Consider the following 19,869-nt stretch of genomic DNA (forward strand, 5'->3'; position numbering starts at 1 on the left):
ATTTTTTTCAATGTTAGTTAAAAGAACTTTAGCATTTTACAGCTTTTTTTTTGTTTGCATTTTAGATTGGCAAGAAAACTATATGTGCATACCATCTGTTTTAAGAATGCAATTCTGCACTGTTCTGAGACAAAATTTGAACATGTAATGTTCTTTGTCTGTGCTAGGACACAGAATGACAGCGACAAGGAACAAAGGGATATTGAAAGAAGATACCGGGATAAAGAACACGAACGGCAAAGGTATCACCGCATGGATGATAGCAGAAAGCCAAGGAGCCATTATGAGTTTGAGAAGTATCTGAGGAGGAATGATGAAGACCAGAAATGGGGAAAGGGATACAACCAAGACCGTGTCAAGAAAGGAGGCCACAACAACAGTTACACAGCGGAGGCAGTAGACAAACTGGGTAAAGAGGACAAGTGTGATGACATGGCATCCAAAAAGGAGCGCATAAGAAATAAGGTTCTTTTATTCTTTTAGGATCATTTCTCATTTGCCAAAAATGCCCCGGTAAAAGTTACTGTTCTTTATGCGTACACATAAAGGCATAAAGAAGCACACTGTATATAAAACACTATGTATTTACTCAATATATTTTTTTCCAAGTAGCATCTTTTCTGGATGTTGGTACTGTGATTTTAAATTGTGTTTGATATTGCTAAACACAATCAGCATAGTAATGCCTATGCATCAAAGCTCTATCCTGCCATTGGAAACAAATGATCCTAACTTGTACATTATTTGTAAGGCTCCAGAATTTCCATTCAAGAGAATACATGCAGAATAATGAACTATAGCACTTTTTAATTTAATTTGTGGCCAACGTTTACAACTGCATACTGCTAGTGAGTCCCATGATACATTAATTCTGCTCTGGGACAGGAACAGAAACTCTGGCAGGGAAATCTTTCAGCACAGTCTCTAAGATATCTGGTTGAGAGTCAGTATATGAATCACCATAGTGACAGAGAAAGCACATCCAGCAGTCATTATACTGGTATCAATAAAGGAAATTTAAAGCAAAATTTGTTTTTATGTTGTGATAGGGAATGATTAAAACCCCTGTCCATTTTTTTCATTTTTTTGGTGCTCTGTCCCAGTGGGACAGAGCACAAAAAAAGTTTTCATTCATCTTCATTTCATGCACAGAGGTAATCTTACCAAAAAGCGAAAAATCCCCTGCTAGACAGTTGTCACTGTAACAAAATTACCCTATTAGAAGATTTCCCATCTGTTCCTGCTGTGCTCTGGTGCAACCTGAACATTTTGGATTTTTCCTTACTCTCAGTCCCTGTGACAACTGTCACCAGCACAAATAGATTGAGTGAATCTCCCCAGCAGTAACACAGAAAGCAGTAAAAACCTGACGGGTTCTAACCTTTCCATAATCTATGATGTCTACAAAACGTTTTGAAACACTAACAATTGATCACATATGTTACAACTTTCTTATCAGCTGTAAAATATCACTTCAACAAATTGTGGTATATCATATAATAATAAGACACAAAGGGCCTTATGTAAGAATCTGAATATTCAGTCTTGATTATACTTGTGCACTTATGCAAATGTATATTTCTTCCTTTCATTTAGCTTTATTTGTTTTGTCTGAATCAAGGATCAGATGTCACCTAAATTCTGACAGTTGCTGCTTTGTTTACTGACATATGTTAAAGTGTTACTAAACCCACAACAGTAAAATCAGTCTGTATATGAAGTAAAGCATGCTTGTTATACTCACTGTGAAACCTAAGGGGTTAATCCTCTGCATTGTGTAAAAAGGCTGTTTGATCCTTTCTTCTCTGCCCCTCCTCTTGTTGAAATGACCACCTGACACAGACAGAATCCATAGTCACTTGCAAATGCTCAGTTTGGTGTGTATTGTTAGAGAGGTTTTTTTTTTTCTTGGGAGAGTGCATGGGATCAGCACAGGGCCAATCAGCACTGTCCAGACAGAGGGTCAGAACTTCCTCCTAGAGCAGAAAGAAAACTCCTCCTACAAGCTTTAACCAGTGCTCTGCTGAAGTCACAGGACTGCTCTAACTGCTGATGAGAAAAGGTATTTAGCAGTTTATATTTACTAAAATAAATGCATTTCCATGTTGTGTGTACTGTGGGAGACCAGATATAGTGCATTTAGGCTCCTGGGGTTAGTAACACTTTGAAGCAAAACTTCACTCAAAAAAGTGATGTACAGCTGATTCCCTCCCTCCCCCAGCCTGTATCTGAGTTAAAGGTTTTTTTGGGAAAGGGGTGAGGGAGTACTGTTTATTAGTGCCAGCTCCCACTTCCTAAATGCTTACCTAGGCGATGATTGCTTGTCTCTCCCCCCTCCTCACGCATAGTCTCCTAGGACATGTCACACATGTCAGGAGACTACCAGACTAGTCTCATTACACCATGCGATCTAGCACATGTGCAGTGGAGAGCCGCCTGTGTTTTATCAAGAAGTCACAGCTGGCAGCCAAATCCAAAAAGTAACCTGTATCAGTTAGTATAAATGGCTGTACAACAAAAGTGCTGGAATCCATGGGTTGGAAAGTACCTGCTGACTTTTAATTAAAAAAAGTTCATCTTTAAAAACTCTCTCAATTTTCATGTGTGCATACCTGTTTTAACCAGAGCCCTACAGTTGTTTTCCTTAATCTTACACATACATTTTTATTATATGGCACTTATACACTGTTTTTGGTAGGGAGACTTGAAGGCTGATTTGCTGGAAATGTTCACTCCAAAAAAACCTATCCAACCATGCGGAAAGCATGATTTTATTTTTTTATCTGCACATGATTGGATAATTAAAGTAAATATTCACTTTTTTGAGTGAAAATGTTGATCTCCTTTAGTAAATCAACCTCAGTGTATGAGTTTGCATAATTGCTAGGGCAGCAGATTTCAAACCTCTGATTCCCAACTACCCTCAAGCTAAAGTTTTCAGACAAATAGAGGGTACGCATAAATGCACAGTTATAATTTAAAGTGTATGTAATCCCTAACAAGTAACTTCACTAATTTGCTTCATTTTGGTCTGTTAAATATACCATTATATATGTATTGCACGATAAGTGTGAAAATAAACTGTTAATCCTTCAAGAAATTTTGTGAGCTAATAATTATATGTGCTGTCTGTGCTAAACTCTTATCAGACAGCATTGTTCCTAACTATCTCTGTGGACTGCAAAACACCTCTCTACTCTTCTATGGATGTAAGGGATGTAGGGAGAAATTTGAGTCATTTTAATGAACTCCCATGCCCCCGGGACACACAAGGAAGAAGTCCCTGCACTACTTGGGAAATTGCAACCAAGGTTCCCAGTACGGTTGTGATTTGCAGTACGGGCGGCGTGCTATTAGAATTATTGGCACCCACCTGTGGGTCCTGCATTCCTCTGTGTGGGTGGTGCGGCTGCAGGTATTTGTGCGGGTCCCGTAGCGGCAACACCCACACAGTTGTGAACCAGGGGTTAGGTACACTTTATTATTGAATATTGAGATTCTTGTATACATTTGGTCAATACTAGTTCTCTTGTAAGCATAAGCAGTATATATGCTCAGCATCATGTCCCAGAACTATAACAGCAAGATGACCTTAAAGTGGTTCTAAAGCCTGAAGATTTATTACCTTATTTCATTCTATGCATTAAAGTGTTACTAAACCCAGGACCCTGCATTCACTATAGTGTCTCCCACAGTACACAGAACATGGAAATGCAATTTTTTTTATAAAATATAAACAGCTATATACCTTTTCTCATCAGCAGTATATAGCAGTCTTGTGACTGCTATCAGTGTCCAACTGAGCACTGTTAATCTTGTAGGAGGAGTTTTCATTCTCTTCTGACTGTCCTATGAGGCTGCATAACCCCTGACCCTCTGGACAGTCTTGATTGGCCCTGTGCTGCTCACATGCATCCTCCCCCCCAAAAAAACCTTCTAGCAATACACACCAAACTGAGCATGTGCAGAGTGTCTCCTAGGGCTCTGTACTATCAGTAGATGGATTAGGGACAGTAAAAGAAGGGGATAATCAGAGAAGACAGGATCAAACAGCCTTTTTACACAATGTGGAGGATTAACCCTTTAGGTTCCACAGTGAGTATAACAAGCATACTTTACTGCATATACAGACTGATTACACTGTTATGGGTTTACTAACATTTTAAGGTAAAAATAACCATCTGTGTAACAAATGCCGCCTCGCCCCCCCTTGTATTTACTTGAGCCCATAGCGACCCAGCAATGTGCATGAGAGCTGTGGCTCTCCTGGCTTTGTCCCTACTCAATGGGCATAGTGATAGCAGTGGGAGCCATTGGCCAATGACGAGAAAGTGAGGGGTAAGGCCGAGTTCTGCTGTCTGTGTCAATGGCCACAGCAGCGGGACTCAAAAGCGAGCCTGCACGAGTGCCCCCATGGGAATCAACTTCCTATTGGGGGCACTAGCAAGAGAGGAGGATCCAGGAACTCTGGTGGGGGATCTGAGAAGAGGAGGATCGGGGCTACTCTGTGCAATTCTATTGCACAGAGCAGGCAAGTATAGATATGTTTGTTATTTTTCTTTTTACTTTACAAATACTTTAATGGTTGAAAAAAATACCAGTGGCTGTGTTCTCCTGTTTACATAAATATCTAGTTATTTAAAAGTAAGGCCAATTTCTGTTGCTCATTAGCAATAGTTGATTGTTAGCAGTACTGGTTGTGGACCCTAATTTAATATTTCTGGCATACTAATGTTAGGGTCACATTGGCAATTTATAATATACAGCTGGCAGAGTTTGATTTTATTGAATGATACTCTGAGAATGCATCCACTGATCTATGAGTCAATTTGACGCATCTAGTTGATTTATGGGGGCACTCTGATGGTCACAGTCTGTAAGGGGGCACTCTTTTTTGGATACCTGATGTAAGAGGGCACTCTGATGTGGACAACTGATCATATGTAAGGACACACTCTGATGGGGACAGTTAATGTAAGGGGAGACTCTGATAGGGACCCTGATGTAAGGGGGCACTCTAATGGGGACCCTGATGCAAGGAGGCATTCTGATGGGGACCCTGATATAGCAGGGCACTCTGATGAGGACACCTGATATAAGGGGGCATGCTGATGTGGACCCTGATGTAAGGGGGAACTTTGATGGGAACCCTGATGTATGGGGGCACTCTGATGGGGACCCTGATGTAAGGGGGGACTCTGATGGTGACCGTGATGTAAAGGGGGATTCTGATAGGGACATCTGATATAAGAGGGCACAAGTTCTGTTTAATTACCCTAATCGAAGGACAACTTAAAACATAATGTTTTTCAGGTTGTGACACTGTGTGTCAAACTGTAAGTGACTCACACACACTATTGATATTATGCCCCCTGACTTTTTTTTACTGCACCCCCAGATCCGGTCCTGAGCATGGCACACACAGTAGGCTGCAGCAAGAATTGGATGTGGTTGTCACTGTGCTGAATATTGGGCATGGCTTGAAAGGACACAGAGTGCAGGGGTTCAGTAGTAAGTGATGCAGAGTTTTAGTAGTAAGTGATGCAGAGTTCAGGAGTAAGTGGCACAGAACCCAGATGTCAGTAGTAAGTAATGTAGAGTCCAGAGGTCAGTAGTAAGTGATGCGGAGTTCAGGGATCAGTAGTAAGTGATGCATAGTTCAGGGCTCAGGAGTGACGGAGAGTTCAGGGGTCAGGAGAAAGTGGTGCAGAGTTCAGGGGTCAAGAGTAAGTGACGCAGAGTTCGGGGGTCAGTAGTAAGTGACGCAGAGTTCGGGGGTCAGTAGTAAGTGATGCAGAGTTCAGGGGCCAGTAGCAAGTGACATAGAATTCAAGGGCCAGAGTTCAGGGGTCATGAATCAGTGATGCAGGGTTCATGGGTCAGGGGTGTGAAGCAGAGTTCAGGGGTCAGAAGTAAGTGACGCAGAGTGCACGGGTCAGGAGTACCGTATTTTTCGCTCCATAAGACGCACCTGACCATAAGACGCACCTAGGTTTTAGAGGCAGAAAACAGGAAAAAAAAATTCTGAACTAATGGACTGCAGACATAGTACAGGAGATGACCAGAGACTGCGGACATAGTACAGGAGATGACCAGAGACTGCGGACACAGTACAGGAGATGACCAGAGACTGCGGACAGTACAGGAGATGACCAGAGACTGCGGACACAGTACAGGAGATGACCAGAGACTGCGGACACAGTACAGGAGATGACCAGAGACTGCGGACACAGTACAGGAGATGACCAGAGACTGCGGACACAGTACAGGGATGACCAGAGACTGCGGACACAGTACAGGGATGACCAGAGACTGCGGACACAGTACAGGGATGACCAGAGACTGCGGACACAGTACAGGGATGACCAGAGACTGCGGACAGCACAGGGATGACCAGAGACTGCGGACAGCACAGGGATGACCAGAGACTGCGGACAGTACAGGGATGACCAGAGACTGCGGACAGTACAGGGGATGACCAGAGACTGCGGACAGTACAGGGGATGACCAGAGACTGCGGACAGTACAGGGGATGACCAGAGACTGCGGACAGTACAGGGATGACCAGAGACTGCGGACAGTACAGGGGATGACCAGAGACTGCGGACAGTACAGGGATGACCAGAGACTGCGGACCCAGTACAGGGATGACCAGAGACTGCAGACACAGTACAGGAGATGACCAGAGACTGCGGACACAGTACAGGAGATGACCAGAGACTGCGGACACAGTACAGGAGATGACCAGAGACTGCGGACAGTACAGGGGATGACCAGAGACTGCGGACAGTACAGGGATGACCAGAGACTGCGGACAGTACAGGGATGACCAGAGACTGCGGACAGTACAGGGATGACCAGAGACTGCGGACAGTACAGGGATGACCAGAGACTGTGGATAGTACAGGGGATGACTGCTGACCTTTGGGGAGAGGGGGAGCGGGTACCTGAATTTGACAGATACCCGCTCCCACTTCCGCGGAGTTGTTCTTTCATCTTACCTGTTCCTCTATCCAGACGCGCGCTGTCTTCCCGGCTTCTGTAATGGCGCTCGGCATGACAGCCGGGTGCCCAGTGCGCATGAGCGAGAAGCACTTGCGCTTTGTGATTGGTCCGGCGGCTTCTGGGATCTGTCATGTGTCCCAGGTGCCGCCTTACCATTCACAAAAAGCACCGCTTCTTGCGCATGCGCACTTGACGTGGGGGGGGGGGGGGGGGGGGGGGGGCAGTGATATTGGAGGGTGGCCATGACATGTGGGGGGATGCAGTGACATGGGTAGGACAGTGACATGAGGGGGGGCCCTTACTTAATACACGATATTTAACCCTTTGCACGCTACGCATTCATATGGGTACACAGATGTCAGTGCAGTTGCAGTTCTGTCACTTGATGGTGTTACTTTGGTAGGGGTGCTGTTTATGGCAGAAGGGTTGGAAGTCTGTCAATAATTGTTTGTAGTTGTTTTGTTGTCGATGTCTGTGTGTGGTAGGTGGTGTGACAGCAATTTAGGAGTCACAATTTTCACCCCGATATTTCAGTAGCTACAATTTCACATTCTGCAGTATCATGAATTAAAGTGATACATTATTTCATGGCCTCTATGATTATCAGAGCATACCTCGAATGGATACTTAATTCCATTAACCCCTTGCCTACTGGTAACTTCTACCCCCTTCCTGCCTACTGGACACTTCTACCCCCTTCCTGCCTACAGGGCACGTATACCCCCTTCCTGCCTACCGGGCACTTCTACCCCCTTCCTGCCCACTTGGCACCTCTACCCCCTTCCTGCCTACAGGGCACTTCTACCCCCTTCCTGCCCACAGGGCACTTCTACCCCCTTCCTGCCTACCGGGCACTTCTACCCCCTTCCTGCCCACAGGGCACTTCTACCCCCTTCCTGCCTACCGGGCACTTCTACCCCCTTCCTGCCTACAGGGCACTTCTACCCCCTTCCTGCCTACCGGGCACGTATACCCCCTTCCTGCCTACAGGGCACTTCTACCCCCTTCCTGCCTACAGGGCACTTCTACCCCCTTCCTGCCTACCGGGCACGTATACCCCCTTCCTGCCTACCTACAGGGCACTTCTACCCCCTTCCTGCCTACAGGGCACTTCTACCCCCTTCCTGCCTACAGGGCACTTCTACCCCCTTCCTGCCTACCGGGCACTTCTTCCCCCTTCCTGCATACAGGGCACTTCTACCCCCTTCCTGCCTACAGGACACTTCTACCCCCTTCCTGCCTACAGGACACTTCTACCCCCTTCCTGCCTACCGGGCACTTCTACCCCCTTCCTGCCTACTGGACACTTCTACCAGTAGGGGGTAGAAATAAAAAAAATTTTCTTTGTTTTTGTTATTCAATTATCAAAATAAGTGATTTTTTGCCATAACTGATGTGCCCTAATGAGTCCGCCATGACACGCAAGCATTACAAGAGCAAAACCACAACCAGCCTGACACCCCCCCACAACTACCTACAAAGTTGATCCCAATCCAAAAGAACAAAAACAATAGAAGGACAACCTGACACATGTCACCTCAACCTGATTACAACACAAAATTAAACATTTCCTGCACCCCAAACAAAAACACAGACTCATAGCAAACACGACCAACACTCCACAACTGATAATGAAAAATTGGCACATCCAACTGACAACACAGACTGACTAACATCCAGACTGCAACTCAACCACACTGCCCTATCCATGTCATTGTAATGGTCTTCCACATGTCACTGACCCCCCAATGTCACTGTCCTCCCCATGTCAGGACCCACCATGTTACTGGACCCCCACATGTCAATGTCCTCCTCATGTCAGGCCACACCATATGTCACTGGCCTCCCCATGTCAGGCCCCACCATGTCACTGCCCCCACAAGTCACTGTCCTTCACATGTAATGCCCCCCCCATATCATTGCCACCCCCCATGTCATTGCCCCACTCCAATGTGACGTCTCCCCCTCCCATGTCACTGCACCCAGGGGCGTATTTTTTTCAAGGTAAAAAAGGCGTTTACCTAGGGTGGAACTTTTTAGGGGGTCGGTGCGGTGCTGCCCCTTCCAATGGAAGGGACACTAAGTACTGGAGCGGGCAGGGGGCTGCTGTGTCTTACCTGGTTCCGTGTCCCAGTCCCGTGATAACCCAGTCAAGAAAACGCTGCTCCTTCACTCACTCCGCCCGCTCTCTAACCCGATGTTCACGCTGCTCCTCGGCTTCGACTCCTCACCGGTGATTGGGCACCAGAACTGTAGCTCTGGAAAGGCACACAGGCGGACAATCACATGCAAGGAGCCAGAGCAGAGCGGACCCACAACATCGAGTGAGGGAGCGGCCAGAGTGAATGAAGGACAGCAGACTGCCCGGTAAGTGGGCCATGCAGATGGTGCTGCTGCAGCAGCACCTAGGCTGGCGCAGGGGTCAGCATGTTAAGTGTCATTGGTGTCATTGGGAGGAATAGTGTCCCACCATTGGTGTCACTGACACCAAGGATGTGGCACTATTCCTCTCCCCACTGACACCAAGGATGGGGCACTATTCCTCCCCCCACTGACACCAAGAATGGGGCACTATTCCTCCCACTGACACCAATGATGGTACACTATTCCTCCCCCCACTGACACCAAGAATGGGGCACTATTCCTCCCACTGACACCAATGATGGTACACTATTCCTCCCCCCATTGACACCAATGATGGTACACTATTCCTCTCCCCACTGATACCAATGATGGGGCACTATTCCTCCCACTGACACCAATGATGGGGCACTATTCCTCCCACTGACACCAATGATGGGGCACTATTCCTCCCACTGACACCAATGATGGGGCACTATTCCTCCACTGATACCAATGATGGGGCACTATTCCTCCCACTGATACCAATGATAGGGGCACTATTCCTCCCACTGACACCAACGATGGGGCACTATTCCTCCCACTGACACCAATGATGGGGCACTATTCCTCCCACTGACAGCAATGATGGGGCACTATTCCTCCCACTGACACCAATGATGGGGCACTATTCCTCCCACTGACACCAATGATGGGGCACTATTCCTCCCACTGACACCAATGATGGGGCACTATTCCTCCCACTGATACCAATGATAGGGGCACTATTCCTCCCACTGACACCAACGATGGGGCACTATTCCTCCCACTGACACCAATGATGGGGCACTATTCCTCCCACTGACAGCAATGATGGGGCACTATTCCTCCCACTGACACCAATGATGGGGCACTATTCCTCCCACTGACACCAATGATGGGGCACTATTCCTCCCACTGACACCAATGATGGGGCACTATTCCTCCCACTGACACCAATGATGGGGCACTATTCCTCCCACTGACACCAATGATGGTACACTATTCCTCCCCCCACTGACACCAATGATGGGGCACTATTCCTCCCACTGACACCAATGATGGGGCACTATTCCTCCCACTGACAGCAATGATGGGGCACTATTCCTCCCACTGACACCAATGATGGGGCACTATTCCTCCCACTGACACCAATGAAGGGGCACTATTCCTCCCACTGACACCAATGATGGGGCACTATTCCTCCCACTGATACCAATGATAGGGGCACTATTCCTCCCACTGACACCAACGATGGGGCACTATTCCTCCCACTGACACCAATGATGGGGCACTATTCCTCCCACTGACAGCAATGATGGGGCACTATTCCTCCCACTGACACCAATGATGGGGCACTATTCCTCCCACTGACACCAATGATGGGGCACTATTCCTCCCACTGACACCAATGATGGGGCACTATTCCTCCCACTGACACCAATGATGGGGCACTATTCCTCCCACTGACACCAATGATGGTACACTATTCCTCCCCCCACTGACACCAATGATGGGGCACTATTCCTCCCACTGACACCAATGATGGGGCACTATTCCTCCCACTGACACCAATGATGGGGCACTATTCCTCCCACTGATACCAATGATGGGTCACTATTCCTCCCACTGACACCAATGATGGGTCACTATTCCTCCCACTGACACCAATGATGGGGCACTATTCCTCCCACTGACACCAATGATGGGGCACTATTCCTCCCACTGACACCAATAATGGGGCACTATTCCTCCCACTGACACCAATGATGGGGCACTATTCCTCCCACTGACACCAATGATGGGGCACTATTCCTCCCACTGATACCAATGATGGGGCACTATTCCTCCCACTGACACCAATGATGGGTCACTATTCCTCCCACTGACACCAATGATGGGGCACTATTCCTCCCACTGACACCAATGATGGGGCACTATTCCTCCCACTGACACCAATGATGGGGCACTATTCCTCCCACTGACACCAATAATGGGGCACTATTCCTCCCACTGACACCAATGATGGGGCACTATTCCTCCCACTGACAGTAATGATGGGACACCAAAACAAAATTAGTCAGGAAGGGGGTAGAAGTTAACAGTAGGCAAGGGGTTAATGGAATTAAGTATCCATTCGAGGTATGCTCTGATAATCATAGAGGCCATGAAATAATGTAATTCATGATACTGTAGAATGTGAAATTGTAGCTACTGAAATATCGGGGTGAAAATTGTGACCCCTAAATTGCTGTCACACCACCTACCACACACAGACATCGACAACAAAACAACCACAAACAATTATTGACAGACTTCCAACCCTTCTGCCATAAACAGCACCCCTACCAAAGTAACACCATCAAGTGACAGAACTGCAACTGCACTGACATCTGTGTACCCATATGAATGCGTAGCGTGCAAAGGGTTAAATATCGTGTATTAAGTAAGGGCCCCCCCTCATGTCACTGTCCTACCCATGTCACTGCATCCCCCCACATGTCACTATCCCCACATGTCATGGCCACCCTCCAATATCACTGCCCCCCACATGTCACTGTCATCCCCATGTCATGCCCACCCCCAATGTCACTGTACTCCCCATGTCACTTCCCCACACCGGTGCAGTAGGATCAGTCCCCCGTGAAGATCTGCCCCCCTTGTCGTTACCCCCCAGCAAGATCAGTGCGCCGTGAAGATCTGCCCCCCTTGTCATTACCCACCAGCAAGATCAGTCCCCCGTGAAGATCTGCCCCCTTGTCATTACCCACCAGCAAGATCAGTCCCCCGTGTAGATCGGCCCCCCTTGTCATTACAACCCAGCAAGATCAGTCCACCGTGAAGATCTGCCCCCCTTGTCCTTACCCACCAGCAAGATCAGTCCCCCGTGAAAATCTGCCCCCCTTGTCCATACACCCCAGCAAGATCAGTCCCCCGTGAAGATCTGCCCCCCTTGTCCATACACCCCATCAAGCTCAGTCCCCCATGCAGATCTGCCCCCCCTGGACACAACCCCCCCCCCCTTAGCAGCAAGCTCAGTCCACCGTGAAGATCTGCCTCCCCTTGACACAACCCCACCCCCCATAGCAGCAAGCTCAGTCCACCGTGAAGATCTGCCCCCCCCCCCCCCCTTGACGCAACCCCACCCTCCGTAGCAGCAAGCCTAAGTGCCCCGTGAAGATCTGCCCCACTGGACGCAAGCAACCCCCCCCCCCCCCCCGTAGCAGCAAGCTCAGTCCCCAGTGAAGATCTGCCCCCCCTTGACACAACCCCCCCCCCCCCATGGCAGCAAGCTCAGTCCCCCGTGAAGATCTGCCTCCCCTTGACGCAGCCCCAGCTCCCCGTAGCAGCAAGCTTAAGTGGCCCGTGAGGATCTGCCCCCCTTGACGCAAGCAACCCCCCCCCCCATGGCAGCAAGCTCAGTCCCCGTGCAGATCTGCCCACCCTTGACGCAACCCCCTCCCACCCCCATAGCAGAAAGCTCAGTCCCCCGTGAAAATGTGCCCCCCATTGACGCAAGCAACCCGCCACCCGTACCAGCAAGCTCAGTCCCCGTGCAGATCTACCCCACCTTGACGCAACCCCCTCCCACCCCCATAGCAGCAACTCAGTCCCCGTGCAGATCTGCCCCCCCTTGACGCAACCCCCTCCCACCCCCATAGCAGCAAGCTCAGTCCCCGTGCAGATCTGCCCCCCCTTGACGCAACCCCCTCCCACCCCCATAGCAGCAAGCTCAGTCCCCGTGCAGATCTGCCCCCCCTTGACGCAACACCCTCCCAACCCCATAGCAGCAAGCTCAGTCCCCGTGCAGATCTGCCCCCCCTTGACGCAACCCCCTCCCACCCCCATAGCAGCAAGCTCAGTCCCCGTGCAGATCTGCCCCCCCTTGACGCAACCCCCTCCCACCCCCATAGCAGCAAGCTCAGTCCCCGTGCAGATCTGCCCCCCCATGACGCAACCCCCTCCCACCCCCATAGCAGCAAGCTCAGTCCCCGTGCAGATCTGCCCCCCCTTGACGCAACCCCCTCCCACCCCCATAGCAGCAAGCTCAGTCCCCGTGCAGATCTGCCCCCCCCTTGACGCAACCCCCTCCCACCCCCATAGCAGCAAGCTCAGTCCCCGTGCAGATCTGCCCCCCCTTGACGCAACCCCCTCCCACCCCCATAGCAGCAAGCTCAGTCCCCGTGCAGATCTGCCCCCCCTTGACGCAACCCCCTCCCACCCCCATAGCAGCAAGCTCAGTCCCCGTGCAGATCTGCCCCCCCTTGACGCAACCCCCTCCCACCCCCATAGCAGAAAGCTCAGTCCCCCGTGAAAATGTGCCCCCCATTGACGCAAGCAACCCCCCACCCGTACCAGCAAGCTCAGTCCCTGTGCAGATCTGCCCCCCCTTGACGCAACCCCCTCCCACCCCCATAGCAGCAAGCTCAGTCCCCGTGCAGATCTGCCCCCCCTTGACGCAACCCCCTCCCACCCCCATAGCAGAAAGCTCAGTCCCCCGTGAAAATGTGCCCCCCATTGACGCAAGCAACCCCCCACCCGTACCAGCAAGCTCAGTCCCCGTGCAGATCTGCCCCCCCTTGACGCAACCCCCTCCCACCCCCATAGCAGCAAACTCAGTCCCCCGTGAAAATGTGCCCCCCATTGACGCAAGCAACCCCCCACCCGTACCAGCAAGCTCAGTCCCCGTGCAGATCTGCCCCCCCTTGACGCAACCCCCTCCCACCCCCATAGCAGCAAGCTCAGTCCCCGTGCAGATCTGCCCCCCCTTGACGCAACCCCCTCCCACCCCCATAGCAGCAAGCTCAGTCCCCGTGCAGATCTGCCCCCCCCTTGACGCAACCCCCTCCCACCCCCATAGCAGCAAGCTCAGTCCCCGTGCAGATCTGCCCCCCCTTGATGCAACCCCCTCCCACCCCCATAGCAGCAAGCTCAGTCCCCGTGCAGATCTGCCCCCCCCCTTGACGCAGCCCCAGCTCCCCGTAGCAGCAAGCTTAAGTGGCCCGTGAAGATCTGCCCCCCTTGACGCAAGCAACCCCCCCCCCCCATAGCAGCAAGCTCAGTCCCCGTGCAGATCTGCCCACCCTTGACGCAACCCCCTCCCACCCCCATAGCAGAAAGCTCAGTCCCCCGTGAAAATGTGCCCCCCATTGACGCAAGCAACCCGCCACCCGTACCAGCAAGCTCAGTCCCCGTGCAGATCTACCCCACCTTGACGCAACCCCCTCCCACCCCCATAGCAGCAAGCTCAGTCCCCGTGCAGATCTGCCCCCCCTTGACGCAACCCCCTCTCACCCCCATAGCAGCAAGCTCAGTCCCCGTGCAGATCTGCCCCCCCTTGACGCAACCCCCTCCCACCCCCATAGCAGCAAGCTCAGTCCCCGTGCAGATCTGCCCCCCCTTGACGCAACCCCCTCCCACCCCCATAGCAGAAAGCTCAGTCCCCCGTGAAAATGTGCCCCCCATTGACGCAAGCAACCCCCCACCCGTACCAGCAAGCTCAGTCCCTGTGCAGATCTGCCCCCCCTTGACGCAACCCCCTCCCACCCCCATAGCAGCAAGCTCAGTCCCCGTGCAGATCTGCCCCCCCTTGACGCAACCCCCTCCCACCCCCATAGCAGAAAGCTCAGTCCCCCGTGAAAATGTGCCCCCCATTGACGCAAGCAACCCCCCGCCCGTACCAGCAAGCTCAGTCCCCGTTATGATCTGCCCCCCCTTGACGCAACCCCCTCCCACCCCCATAGCAGCAAGCTCAGTCCCCCGTGAAAATGTGTCCCCCATTGACGCAAGCAACCCCCCGCCCGTACCAGCAAGCTCAGTCCCCGTGCAGATCTGCCCCCCCTTGACGCAACCCCTCCCACCCCCATAGCAGAAAGCTCAGTCCCCCGTGAAAATGTGCCCCCCATTGACGCAAGCAACCCCCCACCCGTACCAGCAAGCTCAGTCCCCGTGCAGATCTGCCCCCCCTTGACGCAACCCCCTTTCCACCCCCATAGCAGAAAGCTCAGTCCCCCGTGAAAATGTGCCCCCCATTGACGCAAGCAACCCCCCACCCGTACCAGCAAGCTCAGTCCCCGTGCAGATCTGCCCCCCCTTGACGCAACCCCCTCCCACCCCCATAGCAGAAAGCTCAGTCCCCCGTGAAAATGTGCCCCCCATTGACGCAAGCAACCCCCCGCCCGTACCAGCAAGCTCAGTCCCCGTGCAGATCTGCCCCCTCTTGACGCAACCCCCTCCCACCCCCATAGCAGAAAGCTCAGTCCCCCGTGAAAATGTGCCCCCCATTGACGCAAGCAACCCCCCACCCGTACCAGCAAGCTCAGTCCCCGTGCAGATCTGCCCCCCCCTTGACGCAACCCCCTTTCCACCCCCATAGCAGAAAGCTCAGTCCCCCGTGAAAATGTGCCCCCCATTGACGCAAGCAACCCCCCACCCGTACCAGCAAGCTCAGTCCCCGTGCAGATCTGCCCCCCCTTGACGCAACCCCCTCCCACCCCCATAGCAGCAAGCTCAGTCCCCGTGCAGATCTGCCCCCCCTTGACGCAACCCCCTCCCACCCTTATAGCAGCAAGCTCAGTCCCCGTGCAGATCTGCCCCCCCTTGACGCAACCCCCTCCCACCCCCATAGCAGAAAGGTCAGTCCCCCATGTAAATGTGCCCCCCATTGACGCAAGCAACCCCCCACCCGTACCAGCAAGCTCAGTCCCCGTGCAGATCTGCCCCCCCTTGACGCAACCCCCTCCCACACCCATAGCAGCAAGCTCAGTCCCCGTGCAGATCTGCCCCCCCTTGACGCAACCCCCTCCCACCCCCATTGCAGCAAGCTCAGTCCCCGTGCAGATCTGCCCCCCCTTGACGCAACCCCCTCCCACCCCCATTGCAGCAAGCTCAGTCCCCGTGCAGATCTGCCCCCCCTTGACGCAACCCCCTCCCACCCCCATAGCAGAAAGCTCAGTCCCCCGTGAAAATGTGCCCCCCATTGACGCAAGCAACCCGCCACCCGTACCAGCAAGCTCAGTCCCCGTGCAGATCTGCCCCCCCTTGACGCAACCCCCTCCCACCCCCATAGCAGCTAGCTCAGTCCCCGTGCAGATCTGCCCCCCATTGACGCAAGCAACCCCCCACCTGTAGCAGCAAGCTCAGTCCCCAGTGATAATCTGCCACCCTTGACGGAAATCCCCCCCCCCATGTGACTGGCCCCCCAAATGTAACTGCACCACCAACACGTTACTGATGTCACTGATCCCCCCACAGGTGACTGTTCTCGCCATGTCACAACCCCCTGCAGCTTGTAGACATCTTGCAGTTGGTGTCGGTTGAATCCAGCATACAAGGGGTTACCAGAGTGACAGCGAGAATACATCTTGCGGGAGGAGGATCGTCAGCCCCAGTGATCCGAGGGATGGGATTTAGCGGTTCATATACCTTGCATCCGGCATAAAACGGGTTAACACTGTGAGAGGATGAGATCGCCGATCCTCTGCTAATGCCTGAAACCGGCACATGCGCAGATACGTCGAGGGGGGTAGATCTTCATAGGAGGCAGGTTTTCATGCTACACCGGCCCGGTATTCTGACACGGCGGCAGTGGAAATACCGGACCGGCCGCTCCATATTCGCTCCATAAGACGAGATGGGGGAAAAAAGTGCGTCTTATGGAGCGAAAAATACGGCAAGTGATGCCGAATTCAGGGGCCAGTAGCAAGTGACATAGAGTTCAGGGGCCAGTAGCAAGTGACATAGAGTTCAGGGGCCAGGAGTAAGTGATGCAGAGTTCAGACCTTAGAAGTAAGTGACCCTCTATGCCATAATATAGCCAAAGAGACTTCTGCACGACTTACAAATTGTCCCCCTGGGCTCTTGGTGGTTCCTTCAGTCCTCAGCATGGGCTGTCATCCTCCTTTGGCCAGGTTCTCCGAAGTGACCATTAACAGTCCTCCTCCCCCTGAAAACAGCAACTCACCCCTTCCCAGTAGGGGACCAGCACCTGATCTTCTCCCCATACCCAAGCACTGGATAGATCTTTGCTGCAGATGTAAGTAACAATCGCAGCTGCAGCAAGGACACAGAATCGAACAGCGTTTCCCCACACTTCATGTTGTGAAAAGTGTGATGGCACAGTGAGACCAACCCCCCTTGGGGCTCGTGTACCTCACTCCCATTGCACCCATGGATGATATGCCACTGCCAAGGCTGCTTTCTTTCATAAGAACTGGCTGTAATTCTCTCACAGTATTGTATTAGTTTCATTATAAGTTTAGCTTACATAATTCAGAAACATTCATATAACAAAATTAGACACAGAATACACAACAGTAGAAATATATTAGCACAATACACTGAGTACGGTTACAGTCTTTAGGAACCTCTATATCTGTTTGAAAACAAAAAGTGGCTTGACAAATCTGAGATCTTTTAGAAAGGGGTCTCATTGGCCATATTTTGTGATCCCCAAGTGCTCCCAGCCTGGATTCTCATAATGCAATCCTGCAAATAGTGGTTGTTAGTTGAGCAAACTATATTCCCAGTAAACACAACAATCCCAACGTGAACATCAGGCTGTGTCCACCATGTCAATACAAACACTGTATGAGTAATGTTTTCAAAACCATATAGCTCGTATGTACAATGTGTCTGTAGTTCTCTGCATTATGGAGTAGTGCCAATTTCCTGATACATTTTGTCTCTGTGGAATTCTCCATTAAACTGTGGCTTCTAGTGCCTTTGGGATGTCATCTAACCTGTGACAGTACAGATGGTCTAGCTGTAGAAGTGCTATGGTATATTGTATTTCAGAAACTGCCATGTTTTATGTCATCTTCATTCTGTTAACAGCTGGTTGTGGCTTACCTTGCGCAGGATCGCCCGGCCATGCAGCTGTACCAACCAGGAGCTCGCAGTCGCATAACTACAGGATTTACAAGTAAATATGTAGAAGAGGCTTATTACAGAAAGAATGATGCAGACAATATATCAGGACGAAGCTCAGAGAAGAGTGAAGGTGCTGGGTAAAACACACATGCTAAGAAGAAACCGCTGTGTTCTAGTCCTCTGTCCTATATAAGACAGTGGGGGCCTTAAACTATGGACTACTCAAGCTTAAGCCAAACCACATCTTGCCTGCCTCATTCTTTCCCCAGAAAGTAAAGTGGAATAATATTCCTTGCAGAGTTTTGTTCACCCTCTTAGTGCCAAAGAGCTCCTAATAAAGTTTACCACATACAATATGTGAAGTCTGTTATTTTCAGAGGTTTCAGTTGTAACTTGGTTCAAGCAAACTACTTTATGTCAACATTATTTCTAGCAATTTAACCCAATAATCAGGACAACTCCCCATGAGACTTAGGGCTGTAAGCTCCTCTGAGGGCTGGGGTTGAAGTGGATGGTGCTATGTTGTCTGCCAAGGGGTGTGGAATGTGTACAGTAAGTGTCATATACAGTGGGGATTGAAAGTTTGGGCACCCCAGCTAAACATTTGTATTAATGTGCATAAAGAAGCCAAGGAAAGATGGAAAAATCTCCAAAAGGCATCAAATTACAGATTAGACATTCTTATAATATGTCAACAAAAGTTAGATTTTATTTCCATCATTTACACTTTCAAAATAACAGAAAACAAAAAAATGGTGTCTGCAAAAGTTTGGGCACCCTGCAGAATTTATAGCATGCACTGCCCCCTTTGGCAAGTATCACAGCTTGTAAATGCTTTTTGTAGCCAGCCAAGAGTCTTTCAATTCTTGTTTGAGGTATCTTTGCCCATTCTTCCTTACAAAAGTCTTCCAGTTCTTTGAGATTTCTGGGCTGTCTGTCACGCACTGCTCTTTTAGGGTCTATCCATAGATTTTCAATTATGTTGAGGTCAGGAGATTGTGAAGGCCATGGCAAAACCTTCAGTTTACACCTCTTGATGTAATCTCCCGTGGATTTCGAGGTGTGTTTAGGATCATTATCTATTTGTAGAAGCCATCCTCTCTTTAACTTCAGCTTTTTCACAGATGGCATCAAGTTACCATTCAAAATTTGCTGAAATTTTATTGAATCCATTTTTCCTTCTACTCGTGAGATGTTCCCTGTGCCACTGGCTGCAACACAACCCCAAAGCATGATTGATCCAACCCCATGCTTAACAGTTGGACAGAGGTTCTTTTCAATAAATTCTGTGCCCCTTCTTCTCCAAACATACCTTTGCTCATTCCGGCCAAAAAGTTCAATTTTAACCTCATCGGTCCACAGAACTTGTTTCCAAAATGCATCAGGCTTGTTTATATGTTCATTTGCAAAGTTCAAACGATGATTTTTGTGGTGAGGACGTAGAAGAGGTTTTCTTCTGATGACTCTTCCATGAAGACCATATTTGTACAAGTATCTCTTTATAGTGGAATAGTGTACCACAACTCCAGTGTCTGGCAGACCTTTCTGGAGGGATCGTGCAGTCAAACGTGGGTTTTGTATTGTTCTTCTCATAATTCTGCGAGCTGTTCTGTC

The 19,869-nt window shown here is 50.4% G+C and overlaps 1 protein-coding gene across 4 annotated transcripts in view; it reads left to right on the forward strand.

Moving 5' to 3' along the window:
* Positions 1-18,609, forward strand: part of UPF3A (UPF3A regulator of nonsense mediated mRNA decay) — a 56,255-nt gene extending 37,646 nt beyond the window's left edge. The window contains exons 9-10 of one of the 4 annotated variants that reach the window (XM_089688127.1): positions 168-465; positions 18,220-18,609. In XM_089688127.1, coding sequence (XP_089544253.1) covers positions 168-465; positions 18,220-18,396 — 475 coding nt within the window. In that variant the 3' untranslated portion in view covers positions 18,397-18,609. The remainder of the gene's footprint in view (positions 1-167; positions 466-18,219) is intronic. The other 3 variants (XM_089688128.1, XM_089688129.1, XM_089688130.1) reach the window with 3 other exon arrangements.
* The last annotated feature ends 1,260 nt before the right edge of the window (positions 18,610-19,869 follow it).

This window comes from Staurois parvus, unplaced genomic scaffold (assembly GCF_062004578.1).
Source record: "Staurois parvus isolate SC_StPar_1 unplaced genomic scaffold, SC_StPar_1.0 ptg000446l, whole genome shotgun sequence".
Lineage (NCBI taxonomy): Eukaryota > Metazoa > Chordata > Amphibia > Anura > Ranidae > Staurois > Staurois parvus.